At 40.6% G+C, this 22826-nt stretch overlaps 1 protein-coding gene across 1 annotated transcript in view; it reads left to right on the top strand.

The window, feature by feature from the left end:
* Positions 1 to 20625, top strand: part of PID1 (phosphotyrosine interaction domain containing 1) — a 225836-nt gene extending 205211 nt beyond the window's left edge. Inside the window, exon 3 of the mRNA XM_004773417.3 lies at positions 18457 to 20625. Coding sequence (XP_004773474.3) covers positions 18457 to 18933 — 477 coding nt within the window. The 3' untranslated portion in view covers positions 18934 to 20625. The remainder of the gene's footprint in view (positions 1 to 18456) is intronic.
* Positions 20626 to 22826: the final 2201 nt, after the last annotated feature.

Raw genomic sequence — 22826 nt, 5'->3', positions numbered from 1 at the left:
CATTTTCCTGTCTCTTTTTCTTTCACTTGCATGTGCAGACATTGCACACATGCATGTGTGCACACACACATCACATATTTCCAATTTGGAGATGTTAACTTTTCTCTTAGCATGCATACACAACAAGCTCTGCAAGGAGGGAATTTCAGGAAGTTGGGGGGAGTGTGTATGTCTGTATTAATACTAAGGTTTGGTGAAAAATTATGGCCTCCCTCCCAGCTTGTTTATTTTTTTTAACTGAATCTATCTGTTCGGTGGAAGGAATATATTGCCCTGCTGCAGCATGACTCTTGGTAGGATGAGTGGGTTCTTTGATGGAATCAGTCAGAAATTCCAAAGACTATTTTCCCTTTTAACCCCGAGATTGAATTGTGACCAGGCAGAGCAGAATGATAATGGACAGAAATGGGCAATGTCAAATTTAATATGGGCCATTGGCACTTGAAGCAGGCAATGGAGGCCTTGCTGTCACAGAGAGAGCCCCATCTGCCAATTCTGGATTGCACAAATTCAAGGAACAAGGAACATTCAGTGACAGTACAAAGACAGCCCCTGCCCCAGCACCCTTGACCTGAGATGCAGAGTCTGTGACTGACCGAAGGCTATGAGAGATGGCCGAGAAGAGCCAATCCAAGAGGGGGTGTGAAGGGTAGACAAGGAAGGCTTTTTGGCTTGGGCTTAAGACATTTGTTGTTTAATGGAAGTGTCCTTCCAGGTTCTGGAAACTTCTCATCATAGTTGGGGCCAGGAAAGGAAGGTTTTAATATCATCTCACTTCCATCCCAAATTCTGGCCCCTACCTGTCCGTTTCTTGCATAGCCTATCTGGGAATACTGGTGCCCACTCATTACCTTCTGAGCTCATTTGTGGTTTTATGAAAAGTACTGACCCAACAAATAAGACATCACTGCCACCTGAGGTAGCAGAGACCTGATGGTAGAGAAACCTTGAGCAAACAAACTGACTAAACAAACTGACGACCACCAGCCTGTTCCTGTTCTTTTTATCAACCAGTGAGGAGAATTAATGTTAAAACACCTTTGAATATCAGGTTGGTTATATTACAGATTTCTTGATATCTTTATTTTCTCAGCATACCAGTCATTTGTTTTATTAATTGAGATGATTATTGTTATTAGCAATCATTATTACCTTGTTATCATTCATTCACCATTACAAATAGACCAAAATCCAAAAGGGAATGAACTTCTCATATGAAACTAGCCTGAATTTTTAAGTTTAAAAATGGTAATGCTGAGTATGTTATCATTAAAATGTTGAAAGTTAAGGAGAGTTAGCTGATTTTTTTTTTCTTTCTCTTATTGTGGGGCTTACATGGTGTGTCATATGCTGTTAATATGGCACCTATACTTGTATTCTTGGAGTCTACACTCTAACATGGGCTGTTACTGTGAAGTCCCAGATATGTTTATAGAAAGCAAAATGGAGGGAACTCACAAGAAGCGCAAAGAGATGCCTGGGACTTGGGTAGAGCGAGGCCATCTGTAGAGGGAGGCCAAAGAAGAGAGAAGCCAGGGCCTCTTGAAGGCATATCCTCTCTGCCCTAAAGTCCCCAAAGGTTGAGTAAGTGCACTTTCTATGTTAGGCCAAGATGGCTTGTTTCCTCTGGAAATGATGAACACAAACACTCATCCTTACTCTTTTCCCAAGTATAACTCATTGTTGAAGAAAAATTAAGCCTGACTTTCTTAGTCTACTTTCCTTCAGAGACTTCACAACTTGGATTTGATATAGAGTCACTATTATAGAATCACAGTTATAGAGGTTAAGAGCTGAGAGTAACTGAGGAACATTCGAGCTATCTCTAACAAAAGGAGAAGGGGTAGTGAGGAAGAGGACTATGGGCTGTGGAGTGGGGGAGGTAGTGGTGAAGTGGTAGATCCCATCTGCGTTAGGGTTCTCCAGAAAAACAGAACCAATAGGGGTGTGTGTGTATAAAGAGATTTGTTTTTACATATGTACTATATATAGTGCATAATAAAGGATTCTATTGAAGAGAATTGGCTTATGTGATTATGGAGGCTGAAAAGTCCCAAGAATTGCAGTTGGCAGCTGGAGACCCAGGACAGCCAATGGTCTGGCTCCAACCTGAGTTCAAGTCCAAAGGCGGGAGAAAATCAATGTCCCAGCTTGAAGACAGGGAAAGAGAGCAAATTCTCCCTTATTCCACCTTTTATTCTATTCAGGTTCTCAAGGGATTGCATGGGACCCACCCATACCGGGGAAGGCAATCCGGTTCAATCTAAGGATTCAAATATTTGTCTCCTCCAGAAACATCCTTATAGACACACCCAGGATAATGTTTGATTAGGTAACTACATGGCCCAGTCAAGATGACACAGAAAATTAACTGTTACATTCCCCTTCTGGTGAACAAGGAGGGATGAACAGAACCAGCACTGGTGGTGTCTGTGACAGAACTTTGTGCACCTGTTGATCTGCCTATTACTGTCGCTTAGGTCCTAGTAGATCTTATCACACCAAGCATCTCTGAATCCCAGTGAGGCTGGTGATGGAGAGAGAGTGAGAACATGGAAACACATGGAAACTCATCAGAAGCATGTTGAGAGAGCTCAAAAAAGTCAATACACAAAGACTATGGGAAATCCAATGCATTTATGGGGAACTTAAGAACATGTTATAAAGAGACATTTCCTAAAACAATGAAAATAAAATTCTTCTAAAAAGAGAGAACTGCTTTCCAGGCTTGGATCTAGAAGTTGTGCTATTTGTCTTTATCTTTGCTTTACGTGTGTGGAGTTTTCAGAACCTAGAAAATCAGACCCATTTAAGATAAACTAGATATTTTCCTTATTCTTCCCTTTTGGCCACATGGACTTTCCTTCTGGTGCCGTTCACAGGTCTCCTCCTCCATGTGCCTTTGAGTTTTTTACTTACCTGCGCTGATGGTCTCCATGGCTCTTTACCTCTGCTGAGCCAACCAGAGGGAAACAATTAGGAGTTTGTCTACTGGGCAGTAATCATACACTTTGCACTGCTGGTATTACTCTACTGTGGAAGCAAGTAAGACTTCTGACTGCTGAGCAGGTGTTTCTTTTTGAAAAATAACAGAAGAGCTTCTTGCTTTTCCTTAATCCATCAAAATTTGAAACCTTTGCTCCAGTGCAAGTGCACTCCTACTAAAAATAATTGTATTTGTTGAAGTGGTCATTCATCTTGAAAGATTCCTGTGAGTTGGCTTCATTCCTTAATCTTATTTTCCCAATGCTGAAAGAGAAACTTCTTTCTTTTTTCTTCTCTTAAGAACACACTCATTAACAATGACTTTAACCAGACACTCTTCAAAGCTACAACTTAAGCCTCTGTAAGTCCTTGCTCCTGGATTTCTAAATATTTGATATCATTCACTTTTCATGCAAAGAAATCTAGTCGAGAAATCTAATCTTTAGAACTGTTTTCAGTGTGATAACTCTGTTATGGAGGTGAATAGTAACAGTATTCACTGTATTTCCTTGAGCAGAGCTGAATAGTTAAATAGCAAGAAAGTTATGGTTCCAAGGTGACTTTTCACTAACAATATAAAAACATGATGGGGCTAGTCATTAAAAATTATGTTCACATCATGCATTGGGTTCTATTTGGAAACAGAAGGGAAAAGCAGGAAAGCTATTGAGTGATTACAGATTCTGTTTCAAAGATATAATTTAATACACACACACACACACACACACACACACACACACACATACACATGCACCAAGACAATTAGAATAGGATTTGTCACCTATCACCAAAATAGGTTGATCCTATCAGCATGATGGAGTGATTTTGATCAAAAACAGATCCTTGGCTCCATGTATCTAAAATTAAATTAAATTTAAACCTTCAAGATTGTTTATTCAACTATATAAGCTTATAAAAATATTTTTATTTTCCATTTAAATTAGCACCCAGCCAGATATTCATTGATCCTTGTGTAGATTTGTTCTGTATTACCAATTCCCTTCCAAAAAGTCACTTTGTACCCCAATCTACATGGCAGTATCTGTTTCTTCATAGCCTAATATAATACAATGTGTGCCATACCTTTTATTTTTACCAGTCTGGTAAGTGAGAAAGACATCTCAGTGTAGTTTTAGTTAGCATTTCTCTAATTATGAGTAGATCTTTTAAGTCATAATCAGTCAGGTAAGACATATTATAGGGGTTTCATTCAGTTTTCCACAGAATATGTCAGTATTCTAGTTGATTATACCTTTTTAAGTTACACAGTGAATATTTCCATTGTACATTTAAACATTTTCAAAGGATATAATTTCTATCATATTTAGAACACTGTAATTTTATTTATTTTTATTTTTTTTTAAATTTTATTTATTTATTTGAGAGAGGGAGAGAGTGAGAGCCAGCGAGAGAGTGAAAGCCAGCAAGAGAGAGAGAGAGATAGAGAGAGCATGAATGGGGGGGAGGGGTAGAGGGAAAGGGATGCTGAACAGGGAGCCCAACAGGACCCTGGGATCATAACCTGAGCCAAAGGCAGACACGTCACAGACTGAGCCATGCAGGTGCCCCTAAAATAGTGTGATTTTAAATAAAATTGGTATATGGCTCTTTAAATGTAGTCAATATAACCTATGTACCAAACTAGCATCTCTCTCTCTCTCTCTTTCTCTCTCTCTCTTTTTTTTCCTTTCAACTTGTGCTAGTACACTTGTATGCCAGGCACTATTTTTTTCCAGTTTCATTGAGAAATCATTGATGTACATCATCGTATAAGTTTAAGGCATATGACCTAATAGTTTGATTACCATGTATCATGAAATGAGTATCATAACAGGTATAGCGGCACTCATTTCCTCACAAAGATACAGTAAAAAGAAAAAAAAAAGGAATTTTATCCTTGTGATGAGAACATAGAGGATTTACTCTCTTAACAGCCCCCTTGTATATCACACAGCAATGTTAACTATAGTCATCATGTTGTACCTTACATGGCTGACACTTATTTATCTGATATCTAGACGTTTGTGCTTTCTGACCACAATCTTTCAAATTACCCTTCCTCACACTCCTGCCTCTAGTAACCACAAGTCTGATTTTTCTGTCTGTGAGTTGTTTATTTTTGTTGTTGTTTTTTGGGGGAGTGTTTGTTTGTTTTTAGATTCCTCATAGAAGTAAGATCCTACAGTATTCATCTTTCTCTGTCTGACTTATTTCACTTAGCATAAGGCCTTCAAGCCCCATCTATGTTGTTGTAAGTGGTAAGACTTCCTCAGTTTTTTATGGCTGAATAGTATATATGTCACAACTTATTTATCCATTCATCAATCAGTAGAAACTTAGGTTGTTTCTATGTCTTGGCTACTGGGTCTTGGTAATGATGTTTTGGATGTGACACCTAAAAGACAAGCAACAAAATAAAAAATAAGTAAGTGGGATTTCATCACACTAAAAAGCTTCTGCTCAGCAAAAGAAACCATCAAAATGCAATTGATGAAAAGGGAAGAAAATGTCAAACCATATATCATTTGCATAACCACATAAAGGGTTTATACTCCAAATATATAAGAACTCATATAACTCAATAGAAAAAACAAACAAACAACAACAACAACAACAAATACACAATTAAAAAAATGGACAAAGGTCTTGAATAGACATCTTCCCAAAGAAAATCTAAAAAGGCCAACAAGTATATGAAAAGATGCCCAGCATCACTAGTCTTTAGGGAAATGTAAGTTAAAAACCACCGTGATCTATCACCCCATGCCTATTAAAATGTCCACAATCAAGAAGATAAGAGAGAACAAGTGGCATGGATGTGAAAAAAAGAAAAGCCTTGTGCACTGTTGGTGGATTTTAAGTTGTTACAGCCACAGTATGGAAAACAGAATGGGGGACCCCAAAAAATTAAAAATAGAGCTACCAGGGGGTGTCTGAGTGGCTCAGTTGGTTTAGTGTCCGACTCTTGATCTCAGGTAAGGTCTTGATCGCAGGGTCGTGAATTCAAGTCGGACACTGGGCTCCACACTGGGCATGAAGCCTACTGAAAAAGAAAAAAAAAGAACTACCATGTAATCCAGCAATTCCACCTCTGGGAATATATATAAAAAAAAAAATGAAAACACTAACTGGAAAAGATATCCATACCCCCATGCCCACAGGCATTACTTACAATAGCTCTTCTTTAACCATCATAAATTCTGCAGCAATACTTTTCCTACCTGGTCTCTTATAGTCCTCCTGTGCCCTCCAGCAGTACTTGCAACCCCACTGAATGTCATCCTAAAATAATATTATGGTCTGCTTGAAAGGCTATTGATCACCCTCTGAGATACACAGAGAATTGGATATTCGATCAGAAATTTCATCCAGTACCAAACTTTGCTAATATTTTCAAGGAAACAATCAGCCCAAGCGAAACAAGTTGAGATCTGGAACCATCAATAAGTCTCTCTCAGTCCCTTCTTGCTGGAACATAGATGGTCTAGCACAGATAACACAGAAAATACCTAATATTGTATTAGTTATAGTACTTATATGGAGGAGAGCCCTTTCTTTTTTATTTTTTCTTAAGGATTTTACTTATTATTTGTCAGAGAGAGAAAGCACAAGCAGGGGAGGCAGCAGGCAGAGCAGGCAGAGGGAGAAGCAGGCTCCTCACCAAGCAGGGAGCCCGATGTGGGACTTGATCCAAGGACCCTAGGATCATGACCCAAGCCTAAGGCAGATGCTTAACTGACTGAGCCACCCAGGCATCCCTGGAGGAGAGCACTTTAAACCTTGAGACATTTCCACTTTATACTTAGGTACAGTAGCTTAAGAGACGTTTTCCTGGAAGCCATGTGCTGTAACTGTACAGATTTCAGGTTGGTTTGCCACAAACAATTCTAGGCAAACAGGTACACCCTGCAAACAGCATTCCATAGATAAGGTCTTGCCTGCTAGCAAATGGCACAAGGTCTGTCATTAACAAGCTGACAAGGAGATTAAACCAGACCATTTCTTTCTCTTCTCAGGTCACTCTCCCTTTCCCCCATAAAGGGAGAGCGTGGATTTCAGAATGTTGTTTAATCGTTTATTTCCCACCCTGTCATATTTCTTCTGCAAGGAAAGTATGTAAATAACATAAATTTTTTAAAAAACCATTTTTTGATCATACGTCTTTAAATTTAAATATCCTCTGGTTTGAGTTAGCCATACAATCAATATGCATATGCATTGATCAGAACAGCATAAATGTGTTACAAATGTTGATAAGTCCTTATGAATAAAAGAGCTTTATTAGAAAAACAACTCTTAATAAGATGGATGAGATAACTTTTTTAATTGATATTTTCATTGGGATATTTGATTCACATGCAGTTGTTAAGAAATAACCCAGAGAGTTCCCCAACACTCATGACCCACTTTTCTCCAAGGGAAACACTTTGCAAAACTGTCATGTAATACTGCAGTCACCCTCCACCCATCTCATTCAGCTTCTCCAAAATTTTCTCATGATGCGTGTATGTATTTAGTTCCTTGCATGAGTGTAGGCATGTTTCCAGTCCCACAGTGAAGATTCTAAACACGTTCCTAATAATAGTGAGTCCTCCCCTGTTGGTCTTCTTTAACCACACCCTTACTGCACTCCTGGCCCAGGCAGCCACCGATCTGTTCCCCATCTCGAAAGTGATACACAAACAGAATCTACAGTATGTCACTTTTCGGGATTGTTTATTTTCACCCAGCAGAATTCCTTGGAGATTCATCTGGGTCGTTGCAGGTGTCAAATGTTCACTCCATGGTAGAGCTGTGCCGCCATTTACTGAAGCACTTTCCTGTTGGAAGACACCTGGACTGATTCCATTTTTTGGCTATTGCCAGTAAAACTGGGAACATTCATGTAGAGGTTTTTGTCTGAACATAAGCGTTCATTTTTCTGGAACACATAGTAATTCCATGTTTTATTCACCTCAGTGTCCCTCTTGTTGCAAACCTTCACTGGCCTTTGATGCAGAGCTCTAAACCCGCAACCCAGAGATTGGTGTGTTTATTACCTCCAACCGAATGTTGTCTCAATATGATTCTTTGACTGTTCAATGCCTCCTCTGGTCCATTTCTAATGAATTGTGCACTAAGCAAAATGAATTGATAAAGTGCTTCAAGGACTAAAATTGGTGACATTTTTCACCTGCCGCTGTGCTTGTCCCTCGAATCCATTTGTCAGGATACTTCTCAAGCCGTGGGCTTCATATTGATTTATCGTTTAGAGAATCTTCTCACTGTGAACATTTTGGGGCCTGCAGAGCTCTGCTGAATGTCTGTCCCTTTCCAGGATCCTCCCCTGAATAGAAAGCAGAAGGGGAGATGGCAGACTTGTCATGAAATAAATTGCTCTCATCCCGCCAAGTGGAACAGTGGCAGGTTTGACCATCCTTGAGCCGGCTCAACAGAAGGGGCCCGATGAGAGGATGTATGTTTCAATGTGGTGTCACTTTTATTAAGTGACTTTGTCTTCAGGGGCACACTTCAGTGCCTCCCAGATAAATCGCTTCTGTCTTTGACAGTGACAATGGCAATATTTCCAACTTCACACATCTAAGAGACAATTGACAGGACAAATTGCGCATTGGAAATGCTGGATAAGCACAAGATGGGGCAGAGCATCTCAAATCACTCTACGTCTTTGGAACAAAGTTATAATAATATGAGTCATTGAAACCAGTCTATCACTTAAACTCTTAATTGTGAGACAGAAGCTGTATTTAACAGCTGAAAAAATGTTCGTCTCTTTATTAGAGTGCAAAAATAGGACTTAATTATTTTTTGATATTGGATCTTAGTAAATTTGCTTTTTCCCCCTGTGATGTACATTTACATAATAAAAGGAATATATATCTCCCAGTAAAATTTCTATTAATATTTTTACAGGTTCTGTCAACATAACATGTGCAAGTATTTGGAAAGACTTGTTAAACAGTAAGAAAAGTATTCTTAATATTTATGATCTTGGGAAAGTTACCGAAATAAATAAATATCACTAAACAAAGGAATATGCATAAATGTGCACCAGAGGATATGCACTTTGGAAAACCTCATTTGTACTGCCAGCCTTGTTGCTAAGAAGAAAATTAAGTCTGGGAGCCTTTTCGGGTCATTACCATCCTCTTTTGAGGTAACAAAAATGTGCTGTTTGAGACAGACTTACCTTCGGCCACCAGGCTCATCCTCTGCTTCTGGGTCAGCCCACTTAGCCTGGCCAAACAGATATAAGGCAAAGACTTCAAAGCATAGCCTTAAGGGAAATGGCAACAATTCCTCCTCATCCCTGTCTAGCCAAAGGACACCTGGGTCTACTCCTGAAGATGTCTGCCAAAAAACAGGCCCCAGAGTGGTACCCAGTATTCACTTCAGAGAAGAAAATCCTCGTTTTGATCCAGAATTTTCTGGGCTTCTTAGGGATGAACCACAGAAGTCTGAAGGGTGAGGAGTATAGGACCTTGGAGGGTAACCAGAGGGATTCCCAGGTCTATGGAGAGCTGAGCCCTGGCCTCTCAGGTTGGTCTTTCGAGGCTCCCCCACCTTTGCTGAGTGCTCTGTAAAGCCCTGCTCACCATGCGTGTGGCTCCCAGAGCAATTTCCGCATCACATGCTGTCTGGCTTGTTGGTACACCACCCACAAGGGCAGGGTTGGAGCCAACACAGCACATGTTAGTATTTGCTCTTTGAAATTGTTCTTTGAAATAGGGATTGTTTGCTTTGTTAAACACCATTTCAAAATTCTTTAGGAATAGGATATCTGAATATTAAGTCTGCATTCTTGTCTCCTTCCTTCAATTATTGATGCTAGCTAGCATCATCATTTAAATCCCGGAGTTATGCAAACACACCTCAGGTTAAGGACAGTTTAACTGATTGCAAGTTCCTTTTTGAATGTTAAACAAAGCCTGGCAGAGTGTCTGTCACCCTTCCATGTTCCTGACCGGGTCTTAATGTGGACACTTGAAGAAGTGGCCAGAGAGAAGACGGATGACATAAGAATGAAAAGAAAAAAATTAAAAAAGGATCCAGATCCTATTCAGGAAGATTGGGGTAGAGGGAAAAACCTGGTCCTTGGGGTGGAAACACTATGTCGCACATCTTGTTTTGTTTTCAGGGACCAGCTGAGTGATGTAAGACAGGTTATCAGAATCACCATCTCTGCAACAAAGGGGTGGTGTTAGGCAGGTATGAACAGCCCCACTGAGCACTGAAGACAGAGAATGTGGATGATACACCTTTGAATCATCAGGAATTTATTGCAATATAATTATCCATTCTTTGGGGTTAAACACTGGGAACACTTATTTGGATCTCCAAAGTGAAGAAAGGAGAAATCTAAGAAAAGTAGAAGAGATGCTGAGTAGCCTAAAACAATGCATAATTTTACTCTAATAATTCAATAAAGGCAAGTCGGTTTGATGTATCTGGAACATCCTGAGAGGGAAGACATAGATGTCAAGGGAGGCTAGGAACCCCTTCTGTCTAGGGCAAGTGTCAAGTTACCAATGGCGATCTGATTGCTAGGCCATTTTGTTTGGGAGACAAAGTCCGCATTGGTCTTCTACCTTTGTATCTTCCTAGCTCCTACCTACCTTCCCTTCTCCCTGATGCTTCTCTCCTGCCTGACCTTCTACCACAGCCACGTTTCAGGAACCCAAACCATGGTGAACGTAAAAATAATGAGCCTTCATGGGACACAGCTTGATCCAAGGAACAGACTCTAAATGGGGATTTTTTTTTTTTTGTCCCCATTGTGCTATATGAAAGACCTTTTTGAACCTAAGAGAAGTTTTCCACATTTATTGAAAATGCTCACAGAGGCATGTGTGTATGCTTCTCACTAAGGCCAGCCTTGCCCTGTCATGCTGAGTCTGGTAACCTTTGCGGTGTACTGGGAATGTAAGACCCAAGAGGGCAGAGAGTGTATTGATTCTGTTCACTAATATACCTGCTCTCTATAGGTGCTCAATACATACTTATCAAATGAATGTGCTGTTAAGAAAATTCATTTTTAAAAAAATTTAATTTTTAAGCCCCAAGCTCAGTACTTTTTTTTTTTTTTCTCAATGACTTTATAGGCTTCCTGCAAACAGCATTTATTCTTTAATACCTCCTTCATGGTTTACAACATGTAATACAGATTCAAGGTCATAATTAGCATTATGTCTGTCTTTGCATTGGGGATTGTTAGGTACTTGGGATGTGGATCCATCCGTTCTCTTCAGAATGTGTAGTGGTTGCTTGCTTCTCTGTGGCTAGCAAGGAAGGAGACAATTCAAGCTGGGATTATGAATCTCAATGTTCTCCACAAAGTGCAGCAGAAATTAATGTCAGAAGAGAAGAACCTGACTCTGCTTTTGGCTCAGGGTTGGCTCTTCTTTTTCTTATTTTCTGCCTTAGAAAGGCTATTAGAATTCCCAGTCAAGTATTCTCCTTCTTGAATTCATATTATGTTATTTTATGTCAGCTGAGGTCAGGAAGTCTCCTACAGACAATGAAAGAACACCAAGGATTTTTATATCGCAAGAAATGCATCTTGGTGAATCTTTGATCTGGATGTGCCATCCTGAAGAATCCTCACAGTAAATTGAACCAAAGCTGGACTCCTGTGGTTGTGCAGTTGGGTTTGTCCAGCTTGGAAGGTCCAAGATCTCCAGGAAGCCAGGTGCTTGGATTCTTATGTGATCATCCACTCTGTCCATCTCTTTATTTTGGGGCTCCTGTCATTAGCCTTTCCATCCCACTGTCTGGTCTAGGATGAGACAGGTCAGGATCCTAAACAAGGGGTTTTCAGGCCAGAATGAAATATTGACTGGCCATCAAAAGGAAGAGACGGTGAGGCTCAGTTGGCCAGAAGGCTCCATGTCAGGCACGCAGAGTTTGTTTTGCCACAGATGAAGAAAGAATGGTGATTGATGAATGGAGAACTGGATGAGCTGTTGGAAAAGTCCTGGGTGGGGGGCGCCTGGGTGGCTCAGTGGGTTAAGCCACTGCCTTCGGCTCGGGTCATGATCTCAGGGTCCTGGGATCGAGTCCCACATCGGGCTCTCTGCTTAGTGGGGAGCCTGCTTTCTCCTCTCTCTCTCTCTGCCTGCCTCTCTGCCTACTTGTGATCTCTCTCTGTCAAATAAATAAATAGATTTTTTAAAAAAAAAAAAAAAAAGAAAAGTCCTGGGTGGGAAGGAGAGCTTCTGAGGACACCAGTCTCTCCTGACTGGCACTGGAATGCGGCAGACGCTCTGGCAGGCCCCTCAGCTTCATGGCCTCTATGGATTTTCACACGCTGTGAATATTCTCCAATAATTTTTTCAGTCAGGATTGGGCAAAGCCCATTCACACATATTGCAACCGTCTGTGTCTGAGGCATCAGCGTATGCCATTGAATGACACATGGGGAAAAACTTTCATTTTTTTGCTCGGCTTGTTTATTTCTCTCTGAATGATTCATTCTTAATAAGTTTCTTGCCCAATGCCTGTTCCTGCAACCATAGAAAAGATGTTAGTGTTTACTGCTTATTTCCAACTGGTTGTTACTCCCCCGGAAGACTCTTTCTGTCCTCTTCTGAGTCCCTTTGTTCCTATACTCTGGGAGGCAACAACTTAAAAAAAATAATAATAAAAGGAAAAAGAAAAAGAAAGAAATCTGTCTATTATTTTGGGCATTTAGTGACTTGTTTAGTGACTCAAGGGTTCTCGTCAATTCTGTGGCTCTGGAAGATAGCAGCCCATAAGGATGAGGCTCAGAAGGGACGTATTCATCTAGAAAACATTCACCTCTTTCATAGATGGGCAGGAATAACAAGATTCTCCTTCACCAGACCTATGTTGGCAGCAGAACTTCCTGAAGCCTCCTTGCACATTGAGTCCTGTGTTTTTACTTCTAGGGAGGAGGTGCCCACAGAGCGGTGTGAAAGAAAGTCTCCCTGCCCTCAGGAGATTGTGGCAAGAAGCGATCTCTCTATGGAGAGAGTAAATCCCCACCACAGTGTTGACGTAGATGGCTACAAAGATAACACACTGTATTGGGAGAGTTTCTGTTTATTGACACACGTGGGTCCTGTGGCTTCATGTTGGTAGAGGAAATGGCTGAATGCACAGCATGATGAAACTTTGGAATTTTGAGACGGTTGATTTTTTTTTTTTTTAAGGTTTTACTTTAAGTTTTCCCTTGAGAAACAGAGCCATAGGTATATTTTTATTACACTATATATCAAAAATTAAAGAGAGAAATTAACATTTTTTTTTTAAATTAAAGCCTGAAGAATTGTTGCTGTTGTTGTCTCCAGTGACTTAGAATCATGGGTTAATGACAGACTTTGGAGAACTTACAGGGGGGTTTGCAAATGCATAGGCAGGTAGTAGATAGTTGACTTATGAGGGGAAAGTGCACCAAGTGAGGATTCCAGAACACAGGCCATTATGGGTGATAACAGGGCTGATTTAAAGGGGTTATGTGGAGGGGAAACTGCTTGGAACATCATGTCATCATTTTACATTCTATTTTTAGGGAAACTCCATTTAGATAATTCTTTTTCCATGTCTCTCTAAGGAATGCCAACCTAGCATTGTTTTTTTGTATTTATGTTATCTCTTGGGATTTCTGACATGATCACCTCCACAAAGGCAACAAAACAGAGGTTCCATTGACTTCCTGAGGTTCACCCAGTGACATCAGATTAGATCCTTTAACTCATGTTTTATGTTGACTAGATCCTATGGGAACCAGAGAGTTCCATTACTGGGACTGCCTAGAAGGGCTTGGACAGGGTTAGCTCATTTAATTACAGAGAAGTCCCAGCTGAGAGTCTTACCAAGGCCCAAGGGAAGCAGATCCTGGTCCTATCAAGCAGCAGGACTGGAGCTGCTTATCTCGACAATCAGCCATTTTCTGGCATGTCAGGGGCATATTTGCTAATTCTGTGCTTATACTAAGGGCTTGTCTGTCCAGTCTGTCCACTGCAGCCTCTGTAATCTCCATGGAAAATCCCAGTTGAGAGCAAACATAAATTGTGCAAGGCCCAGTGAACATTTGGTGTGCTTGGAGGCCACTGTCAGTATCACAATGGAGAGGAGTCCTCCCCTTAACCACTTTTAGCTCTCCACCCTCTGCAGGCTGAGTAGTACTTTGCAAGATGAAGCTAATGGAATATTTAGGATTAGTATTGGTAGACCACGTTTATGCTTCTCTTTTCACAGAATACTCTTGGGAAGATGCCGAAAGTCTTCAGTTCTTGAGATGAAACAGTTTGTTTTCTTTGATTTTGTTTTAAGTAGACTATATTTTCTTGAGTTTTAGAAAACCTATACTTTATATAGATATTAAATATATTAATATTTATATTGTATTTATATATATATATAAATACATATACATATATATGTATATGTATATATATAAAATTTTGTTATTTGTGCTCCATTTCACCTGGGAATTTTAAGAGGTTTCTGAGTCTTACTTTCTGTAATTATACAATAAGGAATAAAGTTGTAAATCAAGGCTTAGGCCCCTCATGGCATGGGAGAGAGTGTCATTTACGAAAGCACCCCATGCAGGAATGCTGTCCACTCTTTGGGAGGACCTGCTGTATCTAGGGTGCTCATAGAAGTCCAAAATCTCTCTTATAGTCAAAAGATGGGGGAAATGAACAAGTGTCTAGTAAGTGGACTCCAATGGAAACAGCTCTTTTCTAATAGCAAAGTGGCTCAGGAATTCAACACATATTTTTGAGGGTGACTTTTCCATGCCGTTTTCCTCACGAATCATCAGAATGTTCCAGAAAGCCTAGCACCTTGCAGAACAGAGTGCATGTCCCAGTGCCAGTCCCTGACCTAGGGTTCTTACCTCTGAAAATGGGCTAATGGGAATCATTTTCCGTCCTGATTCATGAATCCACAGGTCTGTCAATGAAGCTGGTAGACACAAATAGCCTTTTGCCTAAAGTGTGGTGCAAATATTAGGTACTACTTTATTCAGCATCCTCGTGGCTTGATTCGGTGGTGATATATATATATAAATGACGATTTAGAACCTCATGCTCAATGTGCAGTGTGCCATCTAGGTAACCTTGGTGAAACTGGGCCACTGAATGAAGATTACTTTCTTAAGTTTAATACCCAGAGGTTACACCTATGTCTTCTGTTCTATCTCAGAGCTTTAAAATTGTTTTTATATATGTCTACATAGTAAAAGTAGCTTTTGTTATTATTTTAGTAAGCTCTTTGGGCTCCTCATCTCTGCCCCATCCTTCTATCAAGCACACTTCCAAAATAAAACTTCATTTCCTTAAAATCTTCAGTTTTCAAGTCATAAATATTTATGAAATGAATACATTTTTCTGAGTTACACATATTTACTTCTATGAAATTGCTTTTGATTGGAGTGAATTTTCTACAACCTCTAATAAAGTTTTGAAGCTCATCCCTTAATTATATCATGTTAGAAGGCATTGGCTAGATAACATTTTAATTTTAAATAGTGTGTGTGTGTGTGTGTGTGTGTGTGTGAGAGAGAGAGAGAGAGAGCTTAGAGCAAATTGAAGGACATTTCCTCCCTTTGAAGGCTGTTTCTGTCAAATATAAACATGGTTATTTCTAGTTTCAGTGGATAGTAAGAAAGAATGCACTTTTACTTCAAGCACTGAGGTTAGTTTCCCCATTTTCTTTTGAATTTCTTGAGGTAAAGATGTCCTAGAAAAGAATGAGCTACTGCTACATGGTCCCTCTTGCAAGAACCTTGAAAACATTATGCTCAATAAAAGAAGCCAGATACAAAGGGCTGCGTATTATACAAAAATCCAGAATAATAAATCCATACAGACAGAAAGCAGATTAGAGGTTGACAGGGGCTGGTGGGAGGGGACGATAGAGAGTGACAGCTTCATGGGGATGACATCACCCTTGGGCACAGTGAAAACATTTTGGGACTGGACAGAGCTGACAGTTGTACAACATTTTGACTACTAAATACCACTGAATCACACACTTTAAGATGGTTAATTTTATGGGATGTGAATTTCACCTCTATAAAAATGTAATAAAGCTGTTAAAAAAGGAGTAAAAGGTATCATAAAGTACCATATACAGAAAGCACATTTGCAGGAAATATAGAAGTCAAGACCTCTTTATTGCACATTTACTCCAACGTGGAGAGAATAGGAGCCATCCAGCCTATGGCTCTCCTTGTGGATGTGAGGCACTTGCTTGTCTGTCTGTGTCATTCTCCCCTTCCGTCTCCCACCACGTGTTTTCAGTCCCACTTCTGTAATGTCGTCCCATCAGGCTCCATCTGTCTTTTCTCGTCACCTCCATGAACTCCACTCCCGGTCTGGGTCCTCTTGCCTCTTGGCTGTGCTGTCTGAGCATTCTGCTACTGCCCAGACTTTCCCATCTGTTCTTCCTGGCAAGTCTTCCAAGTTCACAACCTTGCTCAGATCCGGGCACTTCTGGGACTGTAGACCTTCTATGGCATTCCCTCCAGAGCAGGGATGTCCTTACTCCCTAGGCTGCGTGTAGGGCCTTCTGCCTGCTTTCATCCAGTGACATCTTACATCCTGTCTCTTCTCCAGGGCTGCCCTCTGTCCCCACCTCCTATCTGGTCAGGCCTAAGTGGCCTGTTGCCCAAGTTGTGTGGAAGAGAGCTTTTCCCACTGCAATCCCTTTCCCTCCTGTTCCCTCCTCTTGCTACCTTCACGTGCTTCTCCTACCTGGCTTTTGAGACCCCATATCTTGAAATCTAGTGACTCTCTACCCTGAGGCCTTCCATCAGCAGGATGCCATTTCTCCCTCCTCTGAATCCTTAGGGTCCTTTGCCTGTATCCTTCACGGTAGAGGGTTAATGCATGGCCCAGAACCACCCACCTTGTGAACTGTGGAACTAGGATGTAAATCTCGACTTTGTTTGCTTCAAAGACTGTGCTGTGAGCAAATACCAATGACCTCCTTCCTATTGATTTTGGACCTCTCCATCTTCCCCCTCCCCGTTCTTCATCTCCCCTGGCTCTTTGCCGATGTGTAGAATAGGTTCCCAGTAAGTATTCCTAGAATGTACAGCACTGTGCCTCTTTATAAATAAGTTATTTTTTAAAGGGAATGTCTAATTAACTCTTGTTTAAGAGGTAAACAAAGCATGAAAAAAATGCAATAGTACTTAACTTCTGTGTTCTGTATCTTTGTGTGTGTGACCTTTATAGCCCCGCGAAACACAGACATTGATTGCAATCGTTGTTCCCAAATCTCCTTCCTCATCATTTCCGTGGACTTTTTTTTTTCTGATCTCATCTTCCTCTAATTGACAGTATTTACATCTGTGTCACTGATTTTGAACCTAATTATATACTATCTTATGTTATTTCTTAAATGATTTCTTCAGTTTTACACATTTCCATAATGCCGGTTTTCTAATGGTGGCAGTTCCATGAATTTTGATGAATGAAAAAAAAAGAAATGAAAATCCTTCTTAGTAGGATAATAAACAAGTGTTTTAAAAGACACTATCTGAGGGATGCCTGGGTGGCTCAGTGGGTTAAACCTCTGCCTTCAGCTTAGGTCATGATGGGGAAAGGGTGCTGGGATTGAGCCCTGCCCAGGGCTCGCTCTCAGCAGAATGTCTGCTTCCCCGTCTCGTTCTACCCCTCCCCCTTGCTCATGCACATAGGCCTGTACTCTGTCTCTCAAATAAATGAATAAAATCTTAAAAAAAAGATACTATTTGAGTCACTTGGAATTCTTTGCCTTTGTTTTCATACTGCCCGTCTAGCTAGCCAGAATTCCAGTGTTGACCCATCTATCGATCTTTCTTTTATTATCACTATAACCAGATGCTCATCAGTTTAAAGCTTATTTAGGCTGAAAAACAACTGAGTATTGCCATATTAAAAAAATTACCTTGCTTATAGTGGGGGGTGGGGTAGGGATAACAGTCATGTTTTAATCCACAATGTTTTTGTGTCCTTGGCATTTGCTAGAAGCAAAAGCTTAGGTGAAATCAAACACTGTGAGAGAATTGTAAAGTGATAAGTAGACAAGTTTAATGAAAAAATTTTTTTCAGATGCGGCATCCTTTTGACTTCCTCCTGTCATTAAATTCTGTATGTGTTTGGTTGAAAGGAAACTTCAAATGGCTTTATGATTTTAAAGAAATGCCAAATTATGTAAAAAGATCATATTGTTGCTATAATTTGAATTTTAAAAGGGGGTAGGAGATGAGAGGGAGAATGGCTCTCTAGAAATTAGGTTTTTAAAAAATCCAACGCTACTTAAGGCATTTCAATACCACAGTGAGGGAGAAAAGGTAGAAATTCTGATGACAACTTTGTTTGTTTGGGAGCTGGAACGATGTCTCTCTACCTGCCCAGAGTGACAGTGTGACCGAGAGCATCTAAGTGAACAACTAGAATGAAGAGCCTAATGTTGACCTTTCCTTTTTTCTTCCTCTTCGTCTCTCTGCAGGTTACCTATCTGGGTAAAGTCCCCACCACAGGCATGCAGTTTCTGTCAGGCTGCACAGAAAAGCCCGTCATCGAGCTCTGGAAGAAGCACACGCTAGCCCGAGAAGATGTCTTTCCAGCCAATGCCCTTCTGGAAATCCGACCATTCCAAGTGTGGCTTCATCACCTCGACCACAAAGGTGAAGCCACAGTCCACATGGATACCTTCCAGGTGGCACGCATTGCCTACTGCACTGCCGATCACAACGTGAGCCCCAACATCTTCGCCTGGGTTTATAGGGAGATCAATGATGACCTGTCCTACCAGATGGACTGCCACGCTGTAGAGTGTGAGAGCAAGCTCGAGGCCAAGAAGCTGGCCCATGCCATGATGGAGGCCTTCAAGAAGACTTTCCACAGTATGAAGAGCGACGGTCGGATCCATAGGAACAGCTCATCGGAAGAAGTTTCCCAGGAATTGGAATCCGATGATGGCTGAATGGACTTAGGATGCTTCAGCAAGGCAGCATTGGTCAAGGAATTCAAGATGATAGATGAATAAGCAATGATTCAAATTTGGGAAGAAAAGACTGCCAAACTATTGGCCGACCAAGCTTTTTAAATTCAGAAGAGCAATTCTAAATCTAAAGAAATGTATTATTAAAGTAATTACGTTACATTGAAATCTGCTGCTGCTGTGACTGTGAGGAGGGTGGGTGTGCGGACGGGGAGGAAAGTTCTAGACTCTCTTCTTTCCCCACCCCCCTCATTTCCCCATGCCTCCCTGTAGGAGACCCCATGCCAGTTATCATCACTCTCAGGCAAATCCACTGCGGCTGTTATTTGATGGACCATTCCAATCTGCCTTATGATATCCAACAAGAACGTTAGATGCACCTGTAGGATCCCTAGTCATGGGGAGAGGGTGTGTGGGTGGGTGGGGGGTGCAGGTGCCGGTGAGAGGCCGCAGAGCTAAAGGAACACCTCAGGCGTATCCTGAGAGCCCCTCTCCCTGGCATGTTTCAGATTCTCTCCTAAGTAAGCAAACCAGCACAGCCTTTATTGAGCTTTACAACTAACAAGCTGATAGTTGGCAGTTAATTCACAGTTAAAGATAATGCTTTTATTTACGTAAATATATCAAGTAGTACCCTCCTATTGTATTCACTTCATCTATTTTCTTAGAATACTTGCGACTACTAATAGCTGCTTTCCTCATCCCTCCTCATCCACCCTCTTAAAGCTCTTTCCACCCCAGCGAATGTCCCTAAGGGATGGATTCTCAGCATACACTGCAGGACACAAAAAGGGAAGAAAAGAACCAAGCAGGGGAAATAAACAAAGTAGGAGTTTCAAACAACCACCACAATCACAGAAACCTTGGAAAAAGGGAATGAGTTACCAGCAAGCGAGCAAACTCCTCATAGGCTATCCTTTGATCAGTTCTGATTTATGGTTACTTATTTAGTTGATGGTCCTGTCTGATGAATCCTTCACGGCAAGCTTCAGATCTGATTGGGCATCACAAAGGAAGGCTTGCCTCAATCACTCAACATTGTACTCAAGTAGGGAATGTGCTATATACACTTGGTTTGTCTAGAGAAACTGTGTCCCAAAGGGAAATCTGACCCCATTATCTTACAATTGGTGATATCTTAGGGGCGGAGTTGCCGGTTTACCCACTGTTTCTAATGAGAAATATCGCTAAGAGAGTCTGAGACGGCTCAGTTTCACGGATCTTTAAGATCATCAACACAGAGTCAACACTGAATGAAACTGAAAGTGTTGGTTCAAATGCATACATTTAAGGCTAGGAGCAGATGGCTAGTTTTCCAGGTAATTCTGCTCCTTGACTGAAGTCTGTTTTTAATCCTGGTAATGTTAGGGGCACTGGGACACCTTACAGAAGCCTTAAATAAGAGCTCATCAAATCCAGAGAGTAATGGTGTCAGCGTTTTGGTCTGTGTATCTGTGTGTTCCTGTATGCATTTGTGTGTGTGTACGTGTGCCCCCGTGTGTGGGTCCAGTGTTAAGGCATGTAGAATGAGCATGGAGTCATATTGAGAAGAACTCGCCTCTTGGATATTGCTTGCTGCTCTACAACACATGTAAACTATTCTTTAGCATAAATGCATTCATTCTTTAATAAAAATATGTTTGCATTAATAAAGCTGAGGACTTTCATACTTTATATGTCTTTCCTTTTTTAAGTAATGAAAACCCAAAGGACGGAATAGATCAGGTTGAGTAAAGAGGGAATTCTTTCTGAAAAACATTCCTGCTGGGTCATAAATAAACCACTCCTTGATTGCATTTAAATAAATCTTGTTGTATTTTCCAATGCTCATTTTATATTTAATTCACTGAGATGGTATCGTGTCAACCATTGAAATATTTTTTTGGTGTGATGGACTTATTTCTGAGGAGAGTCTTCCTGAACGTTTTGCAAATGATCGCAATTTATAAACTCTTGTGTTCCATCTTGGAAGAACCTGTGCCAAAATCCTGGAAGGTAAACATGGAGTGATTCCCTCTGATAGCACTGGTTAAAAATGTTTCCTGCAGACCATGATTTCTCAGAACGACCCCATTAATCTAGCAAGGCGGGGGCCATGGAGCACGTGCATCTTGAGCAGTGCCCTTCATGGACTCAGTAACCAACACAAAGCCTCCTGAAGTGAAAATATGAGAGCCTACTGAAGAGGCACACTCAATTAAGAATTACCGCCCATCTTCTCCGATTCAAATGGCATTTTCCCTCATTAACTGTTCCTCAATTTCAATTTCACTACCTTGTCCTTGAATATGCTTCTAAGAGGGAGGAAAATATAAAAAGAAAAAAAGAAAGGAAGGACCCAGCCAGCATATATTTCAAAGCAACACCACTTTCCCCTCACAGTAAAAGTTAAATCCCAAGGGCACATATGGTTATTTATTGCAGAAAGCATTTGCTGGTATTTTTTTCAGGATACTGAGTGTGACATGCTAAGTAATTGGCTCTGATAATATTGCCATGAGCTTTTGCTCGAGATGATTAGTAAGCAATTTAAAGATAAATACGCAACATCTTTCAAATAGCTAATGAAGTCTTTGGGGACAGGCAGGGGGGTGAATCAGACTTGCATTTTTTTTTTTAATGCTTTGTTTTCTCCCTTTTTGTACTATATGTCCCATACTGGTGGTCACAAAGCACTTTCATGTACATTAACTCATATGTTCCCCCAGAAGGTTTGGCAATTACTTTAGAGATGAAGAAACTCAGATTCAGAGAGGTCACAAAAGTTGGCTAAAGGCTGCACAGCTAGGATGTGTTTTACGGAAACTTCGAACCCTCTGACTTCTGGTCCAGGGCTATTGCTCTGTTTAGACAAGAGCCACTTCCTGGGATTTTTTATTTCTAGTCTCCTTAAATCCTCTAGCTTATTTTATTTTAAGATTTTATTTATTTATTTATTTGAGAAAGAGAGAGACAGACTGAGCAAGGGGAGAGGGAGAGGGAAAGAATCTCAAGCAGACTCCATGCTGAGCATAGGGCCTCTTGGGGGGGTTCCATCTCATGGCCCTGAGATCATGACCTGAGCCGAAACCAAGAGCCTGACTCCTAACTGACTGAGCCACCCAGGCGCCCCTCCTCTAGCTTATTTTAAATGAGCATTCTACACCACTATAAATAAAAAACTTAAATGCTATTTGTTTCCAAGTATTTTTTGATAGCAATAGAAAAGTTTTAAAAACAAAGGTCCAAGAAGTTTTATTTGAGTACAAATAACTTTATTTGAGATTTTACTTAAGTATTTTATTGGCTGTGGTCAGCGGACAAAATACTTTTTCCACCCCTACAGAACCAGACGCATGGTTTATTTTGTTTTTCTCAGGATGTGTTAAAACTCTGAGTCATGACCTTCTGCTACAGAATTCTAGAGAACCCTGTAATTTCTCTTCAGCCATTCATTGCATTTTCAATTCTATCTTTATTTGTATGATTATGTAAGTATATATATGCATGTATATATATTATCTAAGTATCTGTTTAACTCTCGGGTGTGTCATTAAGATGGGAATTTTCTACCTTTTGGTCACATTTCATCTCTAGTCATAGATTACAGAGTTCTTGTCCTACACTTGTTTCTGTTTATTCCTGTTGCTGGAAACAAAGAGGATGGGTATTAGGGGAAGTCGTTTTTATTTTTCTGACAATAGGAAGCATATGAGTATAACTGATTCCCCCCCCCAAATTTGTACTTCTAAAACATTTTTCCTTTGCCCTCTCTTTTGCCTTTTCCCACCCCCCCCTTTCCTTCCATCCTTTTCAACTTTAATATTTAATTGTTTACATGACACCATTCCAGACCATCTCTGATTTGAGCAGGAAGAGCATATGTGCTCTGAATC

Source organism: Mustela putorius, unplaced genomic scaffold, assembly GCF_011764305.1.
Source record: "Mustela putorius furo isolate JIRA1106 unplaced genomic scaffold, ASM1176430v1.1 tig00000275_pilon_pilon_pilon, whole genome shotgun sequence".
NCBI classification, from domain to species: domain Eukaryota; kingdom Metazoa; phylum Chordata; class Mammalia; order Carnivora; family Mustelidae; genus Mustela; species Mustela putorius.
This window is presented reverse-complemented; position numbering and strand designations above follow the sequence as displayed.